General features: G+C 40.4%; 1 protein-coding gene across 1 annotated transcript in view; it reads left to right on the top strand.

The window, feature by feature from the left end:
- Positions 1 to 22,079, top strand: part of mcf2l2 (MCF.2 cell line derived transforming sequence-like 2) — a gene marked incomplete at its 5' end in the record, with an annotated part of 122,275 nt that overhangs the window by 51,974 nt on the left and 48,222 nt on the right. Inside the window, 9 exon segments of the mRNA XM_021313536.2 lie at positions 245 to 311; positions 2,453 to 2,568; positions 3,956 to 4,025; positions 5,805 to 5,897; positions 6,048 to 6,140; positions 7,240 to 7,362; positions 12,372 to 12,452; positions 14,547 to 14,687; positions 17,886 to 17,978. Coding sequence (XP_021169211.1) covers positions 245 to 311; positions 2,453 to 2,568; positions 3,956 to 4,025; positions 5,805 to 5,897; positions 6,048 to 6,140; positions 7,240 to 7,362; positions 12,372 to 12,452; positions 14,547 to 14,687; positions 17,886 to 17,978 — 877 coding nt within the window.

Here is a 22,079-nt window from a genome sequence, read left to right as displayed (position 1 = left end):
TTTACTCAGAGTAAGAAAGGAACCAGACCTATGAGAACAGGGTCCTTAACTGTAATTATCTATACCTGTCATTTCCTTTGATAGTGGATTGATGAACAACTTTAGTCAATGTAAGGCTTTCATTTCTGACTAGCTACCTGGGATTCCTTTCATAATGAAACTTTCAAAATGTTGTACCCATAAAGACTCTGACTGGTACATCTCCTTCTAGTGTTCTGCTAACTGATTTTGTTTTTCTCTGCAGACACATTATGACTGAGCTGATTGAATCAGAACGGATTTATGTGGAGGAATTACAAAGCATCATGGAGGTACAGTACATGTACATTCCCAGCATTGTTTTATGTCTTCATCACATAAACAGATGGGTCTGGGAAATAAGAGAGTGTCTCAATGGGATCAGCTGGGTTGAATAGGTTTAAAACTAAAGAATAAGAAAAATGAAAACTGGGCAAAACTTTGGGAAGTGAGTAAACTTATATAATATATTCTAGAGACAGTGGAAGTAATCTTGGAGCAAATAAAGGGAAGCAAAACACAACATGCTATATTTAAAAAAAATCACAACGACAGCACAGCAAGGTTTAGTGAGTTCCCTGGCAGAAATACCAAGTCGCTGTGACTGAAACAGCAGGTTTGTGTCCTCATATCCTCTTGCTGTGTCCTCTCAGTGTGTTCACAACATTCAGTGTTGGGCAAGCTACTTGTCCAGTGTAGTGAGCTAAGCTATCAGTTTCTCAACAATAACTTAAGCTTCACTACACAAAAGCTACCACCTATAGAAATATAGCAAGCTAAGTTACACAAATGTGTTAAAAGTAGCTTAACTACATCAGAAGCTACTTAACGCTGTACCAACTGAAAATGAGTCTGATACACTGGTTAAAACATTTATTAAAGATCAGCCAAGGACCTAACACAGTGTAGACATTGCTTTATGAGCAGCATAATAAAATACAAACTGAAGTAATTACTGCTAGAAATAAAACAAAAAGGTTATTTGCCTAGTACAGTACCCAGTACTCTATGAAACAAACTTCTGTTATTAGTACCAAATTAAAGGTACTGTGTAGTGTTCTCACTCTGCTTGTTCACTAAATGTTGAAAAGAAATTAAAAGCTAAATAAAATTAACCAGGTCACTTAATAAAGCTGCATTTTCTGTATGCTTTGTATTTATATTCACATGATAATATTTTCAGAATTAATAATAACATTTCTGTTAAAGATTTCATTTATCTTCTGCACCAAGGGCATAAGTAGGGAGAACAAGCAGAGTGAGTTTTGTGTAATATCAAACTTTATTATTGAACTAAGCAGGACAGGATCAGAAAGGAAGGTGCATCTTCTTTATGCATTTCCCCAACGATCAGGGACCTCCTGGTTGTGTCTGGTGCTGCAGTGTTCTAATTGGGTAAAACACCTTTAAATCTAGTGGCTGAACACACAAAAGACAACCTCCTGATAATATAATATGCAAAAAATGCCACCAAACGTTATTAACGCCACCGCACGTATTTTACGCGAGCGCGCGTTTTTTACGTCACCGCGCGTTCTGGCTGGAAACGCGCAGTGACGTAAAAAACGCGCGCTCGGGTAAAATACCGGTTGGAACTGCGCGTTATTATACGGACGATAATTTGCCTAATCGGCTTGCCATAAGTTCCACTGCCGTATGCATGCCCATGTTTCAATAGATAAAGACAGGAGAGGCAAAGTAGAAGCTCGCGCATGAACATGTCCAACCAACAACTCAGATTGATTGTTCACTCTGAATGTTGTTTCAAAATAGCAAACCTGGTTTCATTTCTTAGTTATGTCCTGGATTTTGTAGCGTTTGTGGACGCTATGTCGCTACTTGATCAAAAAAATAACGCCACTACAGGAAAGTTACTTGATTCATAAAGCAGCGACGCTACGGTCAAGCTACTGGAAAATGTAGTTTAACTAATAGCTTCGCTACATGTGGCGGCGCTACTGCCCATCACTGACAACATTTATACTGCGTCCTGCAGTGATGTCCATCATTGCTTCTCAGAAAGGTCATGGACCATGCCCCAGTACCACAGAGGAAATCCACTTCTCTGGCAGCACCAGGACAGAGTGACCAGCATCAGCAGAGTGGTCTGGCTAACAATCCCAGGAGCGGTTGCTGTGTCCCGCCATGTCACCATGGAAACACATGTTTTTTGACAGTTTAACGGGACAGTTGAAACCGGAAAAAAGTCTGGGTTTCACTGCTGTGTTGCTCCATAAGCAGCACTGCTGCAGGCCAGGGCAAGACGGTTTTGGCTCAGGACCAAAACGTCCCAGGCCATTCACCACCTAAAGAGACCTGAAATATAATTTCAACAATGGAATACGCTTGACTTTTACATTTATTAGAGAGATGGTCAGAAAAACCACATTTGCCTTTTATGACTATTTTTTGGTTCTCTTTGTCTCCTCTACAGGGTTACATAGCTGAGCTGAATAACTCGGAGCTCAGCCACCTGATCCCCCCATCCTTGGAGAACAAAAAGGATGTGCTCTTTGGCAATCTGCCAGAAATATTTGATTTTCACAACAAGTACGTCACATTTTTAGTTGTTTATGTCTTTGCATTGGGATCTGCTGATGACAGCAGACATGGTTGTTAACACAAGGAATTAACGTCCTCACTGAAGGTGGCCTGCTCTTATTTTCTTATAGTCCGTCCCAGAGATAAACATCAGTATCTGTATTCACAAAGATCCTCAGAGTCCTCTCAGAGAGCTTCTATCTTAGCCTAAAAATTACTACCAAGTTGGACTTGGCAAAACGACCAACATAAAATGGAGAAAGAAAGGTGAAACAAAACCGGACTGGATAGTAGCGCCTCTGTCCAATAGAGGAGTGTTGGAAGTTAAATAGGTCCCCTGGCCAAGGTGCAAATAGGCTGACTTTGAAGCAGTCTAACTATCTTTTTCTATGTGCATCTTTGTGCTTTTACACACCAGCCTGGAAAGATAAGCACTCTGTGCAGCAATCAAAAGCCAGAGATGAGATGGCGTCACACACTTCTAGATGACCATTTAGGCTACTGACATCATGTACAATACAGAAAATACTTTCTAACTTTTATCTTGTCTGTAGTGTTTATTTATGTTTATACTTTTCTGCAACTTTTTCTGAATCTTCTAAAATGTTTATTATTGAGAATGTTTTGGTAAATTATATAAATATTTCTCTGTACTGTATTGGTTGAACATTTCTCCTCTTTCTATTCATGATTTTTCAATATTTTTCCTATTATTTATTTATCCTCAATAAAAATGACGTTATTAGAGCCGCTCCTTTAAGCCATCCTCATGCTGAAACTAATTAATGTCCCTCTATCGGGATGATAAAGTATTTTATCTACATATTAATAATTGTAGGATTGCTATAAAAGTTTATGTCCTCATTTCCTCCACTGTTTAGGTGGTGAATCAGCCAATCAGCTCTCTCTGTTTTCATGCTGAAAGTCTTCCTCACCACTCCTAACATTTGTTTTAACTTTAGGAGCTCTCTTAAAGACTAAGATGCTTTGTTAAAACCTTTATGTTAGTGATGTAAAATTCTAATAACAATCTTAGAATTTGGGAAGTTATATGATTAATCCTAAAATGCTGTAACTAAGAGCTACTTTTAGCCTTAGGATTCTTTGTGAAGATGGACACAGAGGTTTCTGCAAGTTAGCTCCCAGTTAATCCTAACCCCTGCCCATCCACAGAGTGAACTAAGTTACTTAAATCAACCCCTCCTGCAGCTTACTACTCAATATTTTATGATGGTTGCTTTATCAGGACTTCTCTGGAGACATCTCTACACATCCTCTATAATTATGATCTTTTCTACTGGGTACATTGACAGATGGGAGAATAAGTCCCCGTTAAATGTTTATTTGAGGGTTGTAGCATGAGTCAATATTTAGCTTGACTATGTTTTATCTGCAGGACATTCCTCATGGAGCTGGAGAATTGTGCTGAGAATCCAGAGCTGGTCGGAACGTGTTTTCTGAAGAGGGTGCGTAGTTGAACAAATACAAACACAAGAGTCATGGGTCCTTTATGCAAACACAAACTGGAACACAGCAGAAAACCTTCCACTTACTCACAAACTACAATTCCCCTGAAGAGAGCCAGTCAGGTATAGTCTTTGTTTGTTAACTATAAAAGCAAATTTTAAGCACCAGACATCAGGGCACAGTTAAAAAAAACATGACACATCTGGGGCCCGTTCTTCGTACGTGGCTAACTCAGTTAGCTGGATTTCATTGTTGACGATTTGGCATGATCTTTGATCGTTTGATTCTTCGAAACTCATCCCGGACTTGCTGTCATAGCAACAGGTGCGCTAAATTAAGCCTGCTCACGAACAGGCTTATTTCATGTAAACAGGATTAGATCGCAGCTGTATAAGTGGAGGAGATAGGGAAGTCTGTCCAGCCAGTGCACTTGGACCACCTAGTGGCAGAGGAAGGAACAGAATTGTGGAACACCATTTTTTAATGTTTAATAAAAGACGAAACAAATAATGTATAGTTCCTGTCATTTTATTTAATTATTTATAAAAAAAAGCCAGCAAGTCATATTTTGTCTGCAATAAGAGATAGTTATGTAAAGTCAGCAGTACTACTGTCAAATGGTGTTTTAGAACTTATTCTGAAGGTCCTTTTAAAACAACTTGATCTCTAGTGCTATGTTTCTCTTTTTCACATTGTGGAGTTCAATTTCTCTAATTAATTTGTGTTTTTTTCAGGTCAAAATACAATTTTTTTGTTGAAGAAGCTGTTTATATAGGGAACGGATGGCCCCCTGTGTCATTTTGTAAAAAAAAAAAAAAAGAAAAAGGGGGTGAAACATGCCTCATGCAACAAAAGTAAAAATAACCCGGGTTTTTTTCCAGCCTTCTTATTGGTGGCTGTTATAAACAGACAAACACATCATTCAACAGTGGCTTTTAAAAAAAGAGGAAGAAGTCGCTTTTTAAAATACAGTTTAATACTTAAAGGCTACCATTTTGTAGAATATTCTTGTACTTCACTTTTTTCCCCATGTTCTAGTGGTTCCCGTGGAGGCTCTGACATAAAAGAACAAAATAAATATGAAATTATTAAAATGCAAAAATTCATACTGTAAAAAGTGATAGAAACATCTACCATGTACAGTATTTACGCATGTAATTTGTCTATTTTTTGCCAGCCCTCTCTCCTGGCTTTAGCAGACTTTGAGGTGTTACCTGTCATTTTAATTAATGACTCAAATTCAGCATAACCTTCCATTAAAAGCTCGTGTTCTGCTTGGGAGAAAAACTTTGGGCGTTCTTTGGCCATGCTGAACAGCCAATAGCAGCGTTGCTGATCATAGTTTCTACTATCGATACATTTCCCCTTTTAAACAAATGCATGAACGTGCAGTTATCTCAGATAACTCAATTGAGCCATACTAATCATAAACAACAGGTGTGTTCGAAGAACCCAATTAGCCGGATCATGATTAGCCGGATGAAATCATCTTGGATGTCTCATTTGATCTTGGATGTTTTAAGCAACGTACGAAGAACGGGCTCCTGGAGGTGTGATGTGTGTTCTTTGTTTTGTGGAACATGGCCTTCAGAAGACAAAAGATGAATCATGATTTTTTTCTTTTTAAATTGGTCAGAATTGAACTAAAACTGGGAGAAGCAGGAGTGAGTGTCAATGTAAAACTTTGGAAAAGGTGCAATTGCAGTGTCAGGAACTGCCATCTGGCCCCAAACGTGACTGAAATGCTACTGCTCACTCAGGCATTTCTGTGTTGTCAGAAAGAAGAACTTCAGGTGTATGAGAAGTACTGTCAGAATAAACCCCGCTCTGAGGTTGTGTGGCGGCAATGTGGAGACAGCCTCTTCTTCCAGGTAAAACCTGCACTCACTGGAGTTTAGAACTAGTATTGGGATTAACATTTTAAGCATTAATATAGAACATCCAAGTTTCTTTCCTCTCTATGTTCCAGAGTATAAGTTTCTCCCCTGCTAATGAAAAATGTTTGATCTTTGGGACAACAGGAGTGCCAGAAGAAACTTGACCACAAGCTGTCCCTGGACGCCTACCTACTGAAGCCTGTTCAGAGGATCACCAAATACCAACTATTGCTTAAGGTCCACAGAAATCCAGTAATTTAGTCCTTGTTTGGACAATAGGACAGTTCACCTCACCAGCTTTGGTTGAATGAATAGCTGTGAGTTTGATTTGCCTTTGAAATCCTACTGAGGGTGTTGATGATTGCTTTAAAGGAAGGTGTTTACTGACAGACTACTCCCTAGCCTTTGAGGAGAACTATGTATGTGTTTGGTCTGACAGATCATGACAGGCCAGGCAGCAAAGCCCACTAAGACACATATGCAGCAAGCTGTTGGACAAGCAGTATTTGTTTTTTAGCTACCACAGTGTCTGTTTGGCCATGGTCATAATTCATCTTTATATCACATCTTTGTTGGTATATCTAGTGATTCCACCAACAAATGTATATAAATAAAAAAACACAGCTTTGATGGATACTGCAGTGGATGCTAAGGTTGACACATACACAGATTTTTGCCACTTGTAAAATGAGTAAATGCCATATTCTTCCTGCATCACATTGAATAGCTGCAAGCACAGTGGCAGTGCATGAAGTCCGAAGTACTTGAACTAGCAGAAGCAGCTTTTCTGCCTTATGTCCTATGTGATGCTACAAGAGCAATCCTGGATTGAAGCCTTCGTTTTGGAGGGTAGATTTTTATCATTTTTAATAGAGATTTACACTAAATAGAAAAACAGAAAAACTGTTCTACAGGTTTATTTGTTTATTTATTTGGATCCCCATTAGCTGTCAGTAATTTGACAGCTAGTCTTCCTGGGGTCCTTTAAAGTTTGCCAGGTGGCAAACTTTGTCTAAAATGAGTTTGAAGGATTTTGCAGAAATGTCTGGCAAGTAGCTTTGAAAATTGTTGACAATCACAGATTTGTGCTGAGCTGGGTACTCTTGTCTGATGTGAGCCTGGAGTCATAATTAAGCATTCCAAGAGGTCAGTGAATGCAGCATAAAAGAAATGCTCCTGTTTACTGGAGATAAAAACAAAGAGGTTGGAAATCTTACACTGAACTGTTGAAGTCCACAGTTTTACACTGAAAACTCAAGCCAGTCACTAAATGAAATATTTTTAAACCTAGATGTTTCCAAATCAAACTAACCAAGTTATCTTTCTTGTCAAACAGGAGATGTTAAAATGCAGCAAGGGTGAGGGGTTGGCTGAGCTGGCGGAAGCTTTAGCTACCATGCTGGACATCATCAAGTCTGTCAATGACTCCATGCACCAGATAGCCATCACTGGGTTTCAGGTGAAGAAAAAAAGACATATATATTTTCCATAATGAAACAAAGTGTTTAATATAATAAAATCAATGATAAAATATTCTAAAAAGAGCTTTTATAGACAATGCATGTACGAGTGAAACATGCTTTTGTGAGGAAATGTGTCCTGCATGATTTCTTCCTGTGATCGCCGTCAACTATGGGTTCACACAAACCAGCTTATACTGACTCAACTCCTGTTCTTTCCAGGGGTCTCATTTATAAAAGAGTTATAGAATCCAGACTAAAAGTGTACGTATGCTAAAATGTCAGATTTCTAAAACTCTGCGCATGCACACCAGCAAGCAATTTCCCTTTATAAATCCCATCTCCACCCGAATGTTTGCGTACCAGGTTCCGCCTCATGCTCTGCCCTCTACACGCCCAGATTCAACTATAAATGGTCAATGCAAAGACCCTCATGAATGTTAAAGTATATTTAAACGAGTCAACTGATTTTGTTTTCACGGTGAAAAGGCAACTGTAACGATTTGTCTTTGGATGAACCCAGACAGCACGCACACACAGAGCTGGTTTTAAGAGTTTATTGCAAGCAGTGAATGATGATGACATAATGAACCAGAGTCTGTAACCAGGCGGAGATGAAGGATGCAGGAGCTGACTGGCAGTTACAGAGCGGAGTAATAGTCCATGAACGAGTTAGGCAACAGAGTCCGCAGCTCGGCAGAGAGCTAACCAGAGCACAGCAGCAGGCCCTTCAGCACGACAGAGAATCCACGGCTCGGCAGAGAGCTAACCAGAGCTCAGTAGCAGGCCCTTCAGCACGGCAGGGAATGAGTTCTTGAAGGCCAGAGTAACAGCAGGATTAATAGCAGGACAGGGTGGATACTTGAAGACCAGAACCATAGCAGGATAACAGCTAATCCAGGTGAATACTTGCAGATTGAGTCAACACGGTCCAGAAACTCAGCCTGAGATGCAGAGGGGAGATAGGTGGATCCAGAAACCAGCAGAGATACAAATCAAAACACTAAAGCAGAAAACAAATGGTCAGAAGGTGCAAACCAGGCAGACAGGCGAGGAGTAGGTGTAGAATGATGACGGACCAGCACTAGAGTGAAACAAAGGCAGGCTTAAATAAGGAAGCTGGCAGGTGAAACGAATCTGACTGATTGATTGACAAACTACCAACAGGTGTGACTGACTGCAAGGGGAGTGAAGTGAAGGCTGAGTGAGAAGGGGAGGAGGAAACTAAAACTAACAATAAATAAAGTCAAATCATAACTACAACCCAAACAAAGAGGAAAAACTGAAAACTAATAGTAAACAAAAGCCGAGTCAAAGCTAAACCATGACAGCAACAATGAAGAGCAAAGAAACTGTGATTTTTTTTTAAAGAGAGATCGTTAAATGTGTAAATCAGAGGTAAAAACACATAACATGTTTATCTGTCTCTCTAAAATCAAGACTCCTCAACTTCTCATTCAGGTATCTGAAGGACATAAACATGGATACTCTCTTTTCTCACATTTCCAGAACTTTGATTCCAGATACTTCTTCCACCCCTTATTAGCTTCCTTCTAAATATGATGACTGTTTAAATGACATTCTGAATAATCTTCCAGAGAAAACTCGGTCCGTTACCTTCTACAATACTGTCGCCTGGTTCGCCCCTTATAGGCCCGTTTACACTACACTTTTTTAACCGAGCCGAGACCAGTCCGAGTTCGGTAACCGAGATAACTCTTGTGTGTAAACGGTGAGCAGACTGAACTGGACCGCGCTAAACATAACCGGATCGCGCTAACTGCAGACCAGTTCCTGAGCAGGTCTCGGCCTGTTTTTTTTTTCTGGGCCGGTTTTCTGATAAAGAGCGCATGAGCAGACCGTGTCATCCCCTTACAGTCAGCTGACTGTCCGCGGTTTTTCCGGCGTGTCTAGCTGCACGTCCCAATTCACACTCCATTTAGACAAATTTCAGACATTCATAATAATACTAGCTTCCTTACCATGCCAAACGGTTTCCAGTGATGATTCTGCTTAGCAGCGTGATGAACCTCAGTGTCTGTCATTGTTTTCTGCATCTGTAAATCCTTATTAGACGTTCGTTTGACTCATCCACTTCCCAAAAGCCAACTCTCTCAAATAAATTCTAGATTCTTCTTCCCCTGACTCTCCGCGAACACCGAAATATCACAATATCAAGCATAACATCCTGAATGTTACGGGTGCTGCCGTTTTTTTTTGCTGCTTCCGCCTTCAATCCCAGAGAGCGGTAGTACCGCAGATTGTCACTAGGAGGCGAGGAGCAACCAAGAAACCGGGATAGTGTGGTGTGTAAACTGTCGTCTTGGCTTGGTTAACTGATCCAAGCTCAGACTGGTCTCGGCTCGGCTCAGTTAAAAACGTGTAGTGTAAACGGGCCTATTGGCACATCAGCACAAGCATGAATAACACTGCGGTTCTGAATGCTTAAGATAAAGTTAAATGGTAAATGGCTTGTACTTGTATGGCGCTGATGTTGATGTATGAATAAAGTCTAATGGCATGAAAGTAGGCTGCACAGTGGCGCAGTGGGTAGCGCTGTTGCCTTGCAGCAAGAAGGTCCTGGGTTCGAGTACACCCCTGGGTCTTTCTGCATGGAGTTTGCATGTTCTCCCTGTGCATGTGTGGGTTCTCTCCGGGTACTCCGGCTTCCTCCCACAGACCAAAAACATGACTGTTAGGTTAATTGGTTTCTCCAAATTGTCCTTAGGTGTGAGTGTGTGCGTGAATGGTTGTTTGTCCTGTTTGTCTCTGTGTTGCCCTGCGACAGACTGGCAACCTGTCCAGGGTGTACCCCGCCTCTCGCCCATTGAACGCTGGAGATAGGCACCAGCACCCCCCGCGACCCCATGAGGGATAAAGCGGTTCGGAAAATGGATGGATGGATGAATGGCATGAAATTAAACATCTGAGAGGAGCAATGATGCCGTTTGACTGCAATTCACCACTTCTTCATCTGCATGGCCAATTTCCCGTCTCCAAATGGGCGTACGCATGAAGCAGAGTTGCCATGACAATCACATATTTTTCCGTCAAGTTTTTTTTTAAATAGATCCCAACTTTTGTATGGAAAGGGACATATGCAAGTTTCAGGTCCCTTTTTGTGCATATACAAACGTTACAAGTTTGCACTCCAGGTCTTTTTCTGGAGTGGCCTAAACGTATTCCACATCATTAGGACCTCTGGTTTTGTTGTGATACTTCAGGATGTTTTTCCTTTACTCTATTGTATGAGATGTCACAGTCATTGTAAAAAGAAAGTGTACCCTCTTTCAATTATAGGGTTTTAGTGGATACATTATTTGGTAATTTTATCATGTTTTGAATTTATGCATTTGCATTTAAATGCAAAGGTACAAGGCCACCATTTCTACACTGTCAGTGTTTAATAAGGAAATGAAGCAGTTTGTAAAAAAAAAAAAAAAACAAGGTAGGCCTACACCCCAGTAACCATACAAGCATACAGTAAAAAGGAAAACCTCTAAAATTAAAGGGGATGCATTTCCTTTTTTATCATGACAATATTTGAGATGTCTTAATCAGTCACCATAGATTGGAACTGGTCAGTTTATTTGATTGTCTTTGATCATTGATGAAAAATCAGCCAGGATTAGCCTGTTTGGTGCATCTCCAGACTACCTGCATTAAATGTGGGTAATCATGAGAAAGCAAGAGGGAAATCTGAGCCGTTCATATTTCTCAGAATATACAAGGGTGTAAATCAGTTTTTTATATCCATGAGAGGCTGTCCTATAAATAAAAATATTTTACTTTCTTGTCACTCTTAAATCTTTAAGAAATTCGAAGGACATATATCAAATATAGCCTGAGTAAATACAAAATGCAGTTCGCAAACAATTTCATTTATTTAGGAAAAATGACTTAAACCAAGCTGGGACTATGTGAAAAGCAATTGCCCCCTAAATATAATAACTGGTTTTGGCAGCCTTGGTAGGATTAACTGTGATGAAAGGATGACTGCATCAATTATGAGACGTAATTCAGATTCTGAAGATGCAATGCTGTCATCGACCATGAAACCACCTCCTCTATGTTTGACTCCTTGGAGGATGTTCTCTTTATGAAATTCTATGTTCCATGTCTTGATGTAACAGGACACACATCTTCCACAAAGTTACATTCTTGGTTCATCAGTCTACAGAATATTTTCTCAACAGTCTCAGGGTTCATCAAGATGTTTTTGGGTAAATATGGCCTTTGGGATATTTCTTGAGGTTTTGATTTTGAGATGTTTTAGTCTACTTCACGTTATGAAGTGAATCATAATTTTACACAGTAATCAGGTCTGTGTGTGGCTTTGAATTGAACTCAGATGTCCAATAAATGTAGTTTATTATAGGTAAAAGTCAATCTTCACATTGTACCAAGGCGGTTTGGTTAGCTTTTTCCCCTTGTCAAATAAAATCCTAATGTGAAAACTGTCCTTTTGTATTTACAAAGGTTATCTTTGATATAACATTTTTTGATGAGCTGCAACATTTAAGTGGACAAAAATTAAAAACAGCAGACAATAGACTTTTTCATACATCTGTAGTGACCCTATATGATTTGAATACATGTTTTAGTTTTAGATACCCAACCTCTAGCCCAGCAATCACTGGGCTAGAGGTGGGGTATCTTCTGTTTAGTCCATCACAGCCTCTATACAGAGACACACAGATGACAAGTCACGTCCAAAGACAATTTGGAATAGACAGACAGGTTTTTAGACTGTTGGAGGATGATAGACCAGAAGAAAAAGACACAAAAGCTTGGGGAAAACATCCATGCGGCAAGAGCTAAGCTGAGACAGAAATAGGAATCCTTTAGCTTCAAGGTAACAGTGCTAACCACCAATGACATTGCTACCCCCGTCTTACAACAGTTAAGCTGTAAGGGGATTATGAAGTTACATTTATGATGTTGCAGACTGCAAAAACCGTTGTACGGTTCTGTGCCAGTCTGACGTGATGCTTGCTAATGTTTACAGGGAAACCTTAGTGAACTGGGGAAGCTACTAATGCAGGGATCCTTTAATGTCTGGACTGATCATAAGAAAGGCCACAGCAAGGTACGCCCTTACATCATAGTTTAACGTGTCCTCTTTTAATACAACATGAATGATAAAGTATTGGTAGGAACAAACTATGTGATCCTTTGTGTCTGTTCCTGACCTTTTTCATGCTTGTGTTGTTGCGTTTTAAATAAAAAGTTTGTCTTTGGCATTAAGAACTAGAATTAATTCTTCTCTTAGCAAAAAAGGTCAGAGACTGGTAACTTCATAAGCAGTGTTGGGGAGTAACGGATTACATGTAACAACGTTACGTAATTTAATTACAAACAAAGAGTAACTGTAATTCGTTACAGTTACAATGAGAAAATATGTAATTCAGTTACAGTTACTTCCGAAAATATTAAGAATTACAAATTTAGTTAAATTTTTAAAAAAATATTAAGAAAAACCTTTGCGAAATATGTAATGATATTTTTATTGCTTCGCGCCCTGTATCGCCATTTCCCGCTACGGCTCCTTGTCTCTATCACTCTGGAGAATCCATCCTGTGCTGGTGGAGCCTTCTGAAAGAACAGCAAGCGAGCGGACGTTTCACAGTTTTATTTCAGCTCAAGCAGCGCATCAAAAATGACAGCCTTCAAGCTTGTTGACAGCCACCTCTTGTTATTCACACACAACAATAAACCGTGAGAGCCGACGTGTGTTGTGAAACTGCAAAACTTTGTCTTAAGCGGAAAATCAAACGCGCGTCTACACAGCTCAGCGTTCACAGTGTTGCGTTCGTGAGCGTCGGAAAGCTATGGTGCATTCAGGAGCACGGGACATTTCAGATTTACAACGAAAAAGGCAGAAAACGGAACAGAACTTAACTCATACAATAATGTATTTATCCAGAAACAGTGTGGGCTTTCTTACAATACTGAATGCTCTATAATTGTATTTCTGTTATTTTTGATTATGCACATCTGCTAGCTTTTTATAAAAAAAAATCTATAATATTACAGCAGCAAATTATCAAAGTTTTTCAAAGCCTGTTTAAAAGCTCCAAATGGGGCTTCAGATCATGCAGCAACAATTGTGCTGTCATTGTTTTACAGGGCAGAATTTGCATTTGCTGACTCTTGCCCTTTAACTACTGATGGATATACAGGAATAGAGTCATACAAGTGTCAATTCCCAGTTCCGCTTTTTTAAGGTTCACATTCAGTTCTCAAAAATTAAATGTTGAACATGGGTCAATACTCATTAAAACCTTAAAGTAATCAAAAAGTAATCAAAAGTAATTAGTTAAATTACTTTTTAAAAGTAATCGAAAAAGTTACACTACAATTACATTTTAAACAAAGTAACTTGTAACTGTAACGGATTACACTTTTAAAGTAACTTACCCAACACTGTTCATAAGTTACATTCATTTCTCAGGAAGTTTGGTTAATTTTTTCTGCAGCATGGTATGACTGAAAGATTCAGTGATGGATTATTTTGAGGTAGAAAGTGTATCATTTCTAAACTGATTACGAAAGCTGATCCTTGTTGGATCCGATTTTCAGCATTTCACTGGGAATGATGTAACAAAGTTCTGTTTAGTGTTAACTGACTTGGCTTTGAGACTGATGGTGCAAACAAATGTATACATGTAATGAGAGAACAGCGTATCACCTCATCTCTAACAGCAAATTAAAAAAAGTACATTTTATAGTTAAGAAAATCGAACTTTGCAAATTACGATGTGTATTGCATAAATAATTGCACTTAGGGGGAGTGGTGACCTAGAGCAGTGTGCTTGTGCTGTGAGAAGGTTGCAAGTACCCAGTTTGATCCCCGCAGACTGCCACTGTGGGCCCCAGATTGTTCCTCAGGAGGTTTAATAGCTGACAACTGCTCCCTAAGGGATGGCTTAAATGCAGAAGACAAATTTTGATGGAATGTGTGATTGCAATGAAAGATACAGAGAAATGAAAGATTTCTTATTCTTCATCTAAATAGATTTTTTTGCCTGTATGGGTAAAATATAGTCAAATGTCTAAGTAAAAAGGCATTTGTTACAGACCAGCTGCCATGTTCTCTGTTCCTTACTGTAATAAACCCAAAATTTTGTTTAACATTGAATGTAGATAGTAACAAAGAGACTGACAGACTTCTGGATTTCAGGTGAAGGACCTGGCCAGGTTTAAGCCCATGCAGAGGCACCTCTTTTTGTATGATAAAATGCTGCTGTTCTGTAAGAAACGGGAGGAGACGGCGGAGGGACACGACAAGACTCCATCCTACAGCTTTAAGCACTCACTAAAGGTCAGAGACACAGGATTCACGTATGCAGTAAAAATGTTTGATTAACTCTGAAGCCTTTTTTCTTATTTCATTGGGGCTCATTAGTGTGTTCTGCAGATATGTAATCCCACTGTTGTATGAAATGTTTGCAGCAATGCCAGCTGAATAGTAATCTACAATCGCTGCTAATTGACTGGAGGTATGAGAACCTTTGAACTGACCGCCCAAGGGTTGTTAAAAAGACAAACTTTCAGATGTCACATGACATTACAATAAAGAAAGTATTGGCCAATAAAAGCATTGGAAGAGCATAAGCATGTGGCTGGAATAATGAACATGGATATTTGTATTGAGTATGAGCTGGAAGTCCCAGAGTCAAACCGCAACCTGAGCAAGAAGCTGATTTGTACAAGTGGAACGTGTGAGTGAAGAGTTGGGTCACAATCCTAAATTATGCCCGCTGAAGAAAGGAAACATGCAGGGGAATAGATATCTAGCGCCGAGGTTGGAAAATGCTCCAGGAATCAACAATACAGACAGGTTTTAAATCTGGATGTGAACGTAAGAGCTTGCATTATTTCCTTTCATTTTCTCGTTTCCTGTGATAAAACAAATAAAACCTGTTTTGACAGACTGTAAGCCTTTTTCATCTATTCCATCACTATCTGCATCCAACCTTCGGGAAGAACAGATGTGATGGTTAGTATCTGGCAGTGGGCAGGTGAAGTTGTTCTGCCTCCATCTGGGAATTACATATCCTCTTTCTAACATGAATGGTTTGGTGGATAAAGAGAGGACAGTAATTCAACCTCTGGCAGAGCGGAGAAAGATGAGCGGATCTGCAGTTGTTTATGACTGATGCTCAGTGGGGTCTCTGGCATGCTAAGAACTACTTTTTTGTGATGTATACAACCTGACTTTGATCAATGTTAAATGAAAGAGATAAATTAGCATAAACTAACACACTAGAAAAAACATTTTATGTAAGCTAAATGTAATAGAATTTTTACACATAAAATTACAAATAAAGGCTCACCAATAATGTTGATTTATTGGACAGAAAAGATTCACATCAATCCTTCAGTGAGCTAGCAAGGACAACCAACACTAGATGGTCACACACTATCTGGCAGAAGGTAAACGTGACAGAATCAGAATCAGAAATACTTTAATAATCCCAGAGGGAAATTACAGTTCCAGTACAACCGTCCATCACATACATCACAAAAAGTTCGGGGGAACGATTGACTGAGGCCTTGCTGTCAAGGACACTGCCTGATGCGGTTTCCATAGGGTGCTGCCTTTAACACTGTGGAAAGATAGGAGCCACATTTGGGGAGGGGGAGGACAAAAAGGCATATTTCACACTTTATATTTAAAGGGTACAGTTTGAGATATCAAAAAACCTCCGCAGGAGAAAAGCACATATAACGAGACAATCAGTGACGTCAGGTAGGGTTCATAGCTGGTGAGGCACTGACGTCACCAGTGTATATATTACAAATATATACACTCTACAGAGTAGACTCATTGCAAAGTGCTGAAGGAGACTGGTTGAGCCAAATCAAATCACCAAGAGACATGGACAAAATATTGATTCTTTAATGAAAAAAAAAATAAAACTAAATTATTTGTCATTTCATTGGTAACAGTTTATGAGTTATGATGGATTTCTGCATTTGTAACACATTCTAAAAATATAACACACATTACGCAAACAAAAACAAAACATGAATAATTATCGCTGTCTTACCTCTACTTATAAATGAAGTCCATGCAGCGCTTTTTCTGTACAAAAATATCGGTCGTTTTCTGGTAAAAGTCCTCTTTATCTTCTTCAGAGTTAAAAGTCTCTCAGGCTCCATGGAGCTCACTGCCAGGGAGGAAAGCCTTCCTCGATCAGTCCCGTTCCGGCTGTATGTTTTAAGCCTTTTTAGTGCTTTACTTGTTTAGCATAACTCGCTAATAAAACATCCATAACATACTGTCACTCTACAGTTTTGGGATCAGGAGCGATTCCCCTTGAGCGCCCCCTGCCTAGAGGCCAAGGAACTGCCGGCCTCACCTACAACCAGTTCTTTGCTGTTTATGATCGCCCAGCAGTACACACAAACATGTTACCTGCACACAGTATGATGACCAAAACACAATTCGCAATCCACATACATTAAATTGTGGAAATCAGTTCATAGCTGCTTGAACAATTGAATTTATGATCTAGAGACAGGAAGATGCATTCACAGAATGGAAGCCAGCGCAGTTAACATGGGATTGCGCAATCTCAGGGGAGACCAAACTCGCTGCTGCCTCACGCATCCACAGGTGTCCGTGGGGGAGGAGGGAGCGGGGGGAGTAGTTCTGGGCCCTCTCACCATAACATCCAGGGGAGTTTTAGATAAGAGGGGAAGCCTAATCCAAATACACTTTTTGTTATGAGAACAAGCTGCACCAACTTTTCCATTAGCTTTAAAGTCCTTCGTTGCTGGCTCTACGAGGCAAATCCATTATTCCAAATTTGTCGGACTTTTTTCTGTGCTTCACATCCAGATGTCCCCCTCTATCCTCTAAGTTCAACCACCGAAGCCAGCCTGTGTTCCATCACATCTAGCTTATGGCTCTGCTCATCCAACTTATGGTTCTGCTTATTCATGGCCTTAGTGATTGCGTCAAATGGGGCCAACAGCCTGATCATGGACATATTTGCTATCGACATCCACTGCATTTGTTGGTACATCAGAAATCCTCCGAATCCAAATAGAAGACATCCAAGTATCATGAATCCAAACATGTATACGTCCTCCACGTCCTTGACTGACAAAATCGAAAAACACACCATTTTCCACCTGTTCCAAGAGTCTAGGGTGTATTCCAAGAAATGTGCCCCATCAGGACAGGACGGGTCCCCTTTTCCGTGCCTTCCCGTCATTATAACGTGTGCAATTCAAGTATTTTGATTGGACGATCCGAGCTTTTCTACCAGACTTAGACATATAAGAAATTACAAATATTTCTAACAGAATTTTATTGGTAAGAGAATTGGTCTTTTTTACAATATTACTCTATAATGAACGATCCTGTCCCACTGTTTATTGTGAACATAGAGCTCCACAGCAACATCTGGGGGAGTCAGGCCCTACAGTTGATGCTGCTCTCTGTGGCTGGTTGAACTAAATCACCGCTCATGTAACTTTCATCTTTGTCTCTGTTTTTGCTATCTAGATGAGTTCGGTGGGGATCACCGAAAACGTTAAAGGTGACAATAAAAAGTTTGAGGTGTGGTACAATGGCAGAGAGGAAGTGTACATAATCCAGGTATGTTGTTAGTAGCTGGACTAAACCTTCGACTTCATGTTCAGGTTGGTTTTATTCTATCCACATAACTAAGGTAAAATGGTTTTAATTAAGCTTACCTAGTACCTAACTGTACTTAATAAAATATCCTTAGTTTGCCTACATTGAAAGTATCAGTCACATATAATTCTCCCCCATAGTAAAAATATCTAAAAAAAAAAAAAAAACGTTATACAATCTTACCTTTTACTGCAGTATGATCTGACACAGCTCTACTGCTGAGCAAAATTTAGAAAAATCTAGCTAATCAATTTGGGCTGTGGGGAAAGATTCCATGGTAAGAGATAACTTTTTTAAATAGAAGACATTTAAAGGCGGAGCAGTCTGAAGCCTCGGTGCATGTCCCAGTGGAGTGGTTGGTGGCCCTGCAGTTTTTTCAAAGGGTCTATGATCCCAAGTGCTTAAGAATTGTATAATGTTCTGGATGGCTGAGAATCAACACCAGGACACTTGAATGATGTTTCCATGCTATTGAAATAGAAACAGATCCACAGCATCACAGACCCTCCACCAAGTTTTTCACCATTTAAAAAAATCTCATGAGCCTCTTCTGACTAAATTCACTTCAATTATTCAGTTAGATTTATATAGCAACAGTTCACAGCATGTCATCTCAAGGCACTTTATAAAGCTAATTTAATTTATTCATGGTTCCCAGATTTAACGGGATGTTCGAACTCCCTTACCATCCACTGTTATCCACTGGCGAGACTCGGTTATACTATACCTCTTGCAGCCTGGTTTCTGTGAGACAAAATAAATACAGGGGTTGGACAATGAAACTGAAACCCCTCTCATTTTAGTGTGGGAGGTTTCATGACTAAATTGGACCAGCCTGGTGGCCAATCTTCATTAATTGCACATTGAACCAATAAGAGTAGATGAAGGTCCAATTAGCTAGGTAAGAGCACGGTTTTGCTCCAAATATTGCAATGCACAAAACATTATGGGTGACATACCAGAGTTCAAAAGAGGACAAATTGTTGGTGCACGTCTTGCTGGCGCATCTGTGACCAAGACAGCAAGTCTATAGGCCCGTTTACACTACACTTTTTTAATCGAGCCGAGACCAGTCCGAGCTCGGTAACCGAGATAACTCTTGTGTGTAAACGGTCAGCAGACTGAACCGGACCTCGCTAAACATAACTGGACCGCGCTAACAGCAGACCAGTTCCTGAGCAGGTCTTGGCCTGGTTTTTTTTCTGGCCCGGTTTTCTGATAAAGAGCGCATGAGCAGACCGCGTCATCCCCTTACAGTCAGCTGACTGTCCGCGGGTTTTCCGGCGTTTCTGCCTGCACGTCCCGATTCACACTCCATTCAGACAAATTTCAGACGTTCATAATAATACTAGCTTCCTTACCATGACACACGGTTTCCAGAGATGATTCTGCTTGGCAGTGTGATGAACCTCAGTGTCTGTTGTTGTTTCCTGCGTCTGTAAATCCTTATTAGACGTTTGTTTGTCTTATCCACGTCCCAAAAGCCGACTCCATGTCTAACCATAACATCCTGAATGTTACGGGTGCCGCCATTTTGACCGCAGATCGCCACTAGGGGCGAGGAGCAACCAAGGAACCGGGATAACCGAGATAACTCTTGTGTGTAAACGGCCGTCTTATCTCGGTTAACTGATCCAAGCTCGGACTGGTCTCGGCATGGCTCGGTTTTTAGGTGTAGTGTAAACGTGCCTTTTGTGATGTATCAAGAGCCACGGTATCCAGGGTAATGTCAGCATACCACCAAGAAGCACGAACCAACCACATCCAACAGGATGCTGTGGATGCAAGAGGAAGCTGTCTGAAAGGGATGTTCGGGTGCTAACCCGGATTGTATCCAAAAAACATAAAACCAAGGCTCCCCAAATCACGGCAGAATTAAATGTGCACCTCAACTCTCCTGTTTCCACCAAAACTGTCCGTCGGGAGCTTCACAGGGTCAATATCCACGGCTGGGCTGCTATAGCCAAACCTTTGGTCACTCGTGCCTATGCCAAACGTCGGTTTCAATGGTGCAAGGAGTGCAAATCTTGGGCTGTGGACAATTTGAAACGTATTGTTCTCTGATGAGTCCACCTTTACTGTTTTCCCCACATCCGAGAGAGTTACGGTGTGGAGAAGCCCCAAAGAACCGTACCACCCAGACTGTTGCAAGCCCAGAGTGAAGCATGGGGGTGGATCAGTGATGGTTTGGGCTGCCATATCATGGCATTCCCTTGGCTCCATACTTGTGCTAGATGGGCGCGTCACTGCCAAGGACTACCGAACCATTCTGGAGGACCATGTGCATCCAATGGTTCAAACATTGTATCCTGAAGGAGGTGCCATGTATCAAGATAAGATAAGATAAGATAGTCTTTATTGATCTCACAATGGAGAAATTCACTCGTCACATCCGCTCATACAAGAAGGTGCAGAGTAGGGAAGGTGCATTCAGTTATATACAGTGAATCTTCATATATACAATGGATCAAAAAGAATACCAAAAAATACAAAAAAAAAAAAGGAAATAGGAATGGGCATATGATGTCTTATTTACATTCATAGTGATCTATATATATATAAACATATATATATATATATATACTTATATATATATATACATATATCTATGCGCCTACATACATACGTACCTACGCGTATATATGTGCATATACATTGTATACATTTGTACATACATACATACATGTGTACTGACATATGTTCAGGTGTTGATAGCAGCAGAAGTCACTACATCAGGATTATTGCACGGGTTGTAGGACAGTGTATTAATTAGATTATTGCATATTAGTTATTGCACATTACTTATTACAGTTATGGTCACAGTTACAGTGCAGCATTGTAAAATCTGATAGCAGCAGGAATGAATGACCTGCGGTAGCGCTCCTTTTTACAGACAGGATGTCTAAGTCTTGCACTAAAGGAGCTGCTCAGCTCCTCTACAGTCTGGTGCAGGGGGTGGAAGGTGTTGTCCATGATGGATGTGAACTTGGACAACACCTTCCTCTCAGCTACTCCCTCCACATAGTCCAGAGAGCAGCCCAGGACAGAAGTGGCCTTCCTCACAAGCTTGTTCAGTCTCTTTCTGTCCCTTTCTGTGCTGCCAGGAGCCCAGCAGACGACAGCGTAGAGGAGGGCTGAGGCCACCACAGAGTCATAGAAGGTTTTTAGCAGAGGCCGGCTCACAAAAAAAAAAAAAAAAAAAGGATGACAATGCACCAATACACACAGCAAGACTGGTGAAAGATTGGTTTGATGAACATGAAAGTGAAGTTGAACATCTCCCATGGCTTGCACAGTCACCAGATCTAAATATCATTACACTTTGGGGTGTTTTGGAGGAGAGAGTCAGGAAACATTTTCCTCCACCAGCATCACGTCGTGACCTGGCCACTATCCTGCAAAAGGAATGGCTTAAAATCCCTCTGACCACTGTGCAGGACTTGTATATGTCATTCCCAAGACAAATTGACGCTGTATTGGCCGCAAAAGGAGGCCCTACACCATACTAATAAATTATTGTGGTCTAAAACCAGGTGTTTCAGTTTCATTGTCCAACCCCTGTAAATCTCATTATCAGAAATCAATTAATTAACTAAAAAAGTCTTTGGAGGGAGAGACCTTAAATTTAATAAACCAAATTTAATTGTTTTATTTTTTGGTCAAGTTGAGTAGTATCTGCGATAGACTGGTGACCTGTCCAGGGAGCACCCCGCCTCTTGCCCATTGACAGCTGGAGATAGGCACCAGCACCTCTCGTGACCCCATAAGGGATAAGCGTGTTAGAAACTAGATGGATGGATGGATTGAAGCTGAGTAGTAGCATTTTTTTGTTGTTATTTTTATGATTTGCTACTTTTAGATCAGTTTTTAATCTGTTAAGTTTTGGCTGTGGGAAAGACACTGTCTCAATGAGATCATGGGTGGGTAACATTACAGAAGCTGCAGAGAGGTGTGTTAATGGTTGTCAGCATTTAGGAGAACTAATAAATCCGTCCAGATTCCTAGAAAGAAGAGCTGCACCATCCAAAGTTTTCCCCAGAAAGTTCGCCAGTTATCAATGTA

This window comes from Fundulus heteroclitus, chromosome 9 (genome assembly GCF_011125445.2).
Source record: "Fundulus heteroclitus isolate FHET01 chromosome 9, MU-UCD_Fhet_4.1, whole genome shotgun sequence".
NCBI lineage: Eukaryota > Metazoa > Chordata > Actinopteri > Cyprinodontiformes > Fundulidae > Fundulus > Fundulus heteroclitus.
Note: the sequence above shows the minus strand (reverse complement) of the source record. Positions and strands in the feature narration are given on the sequence as shown.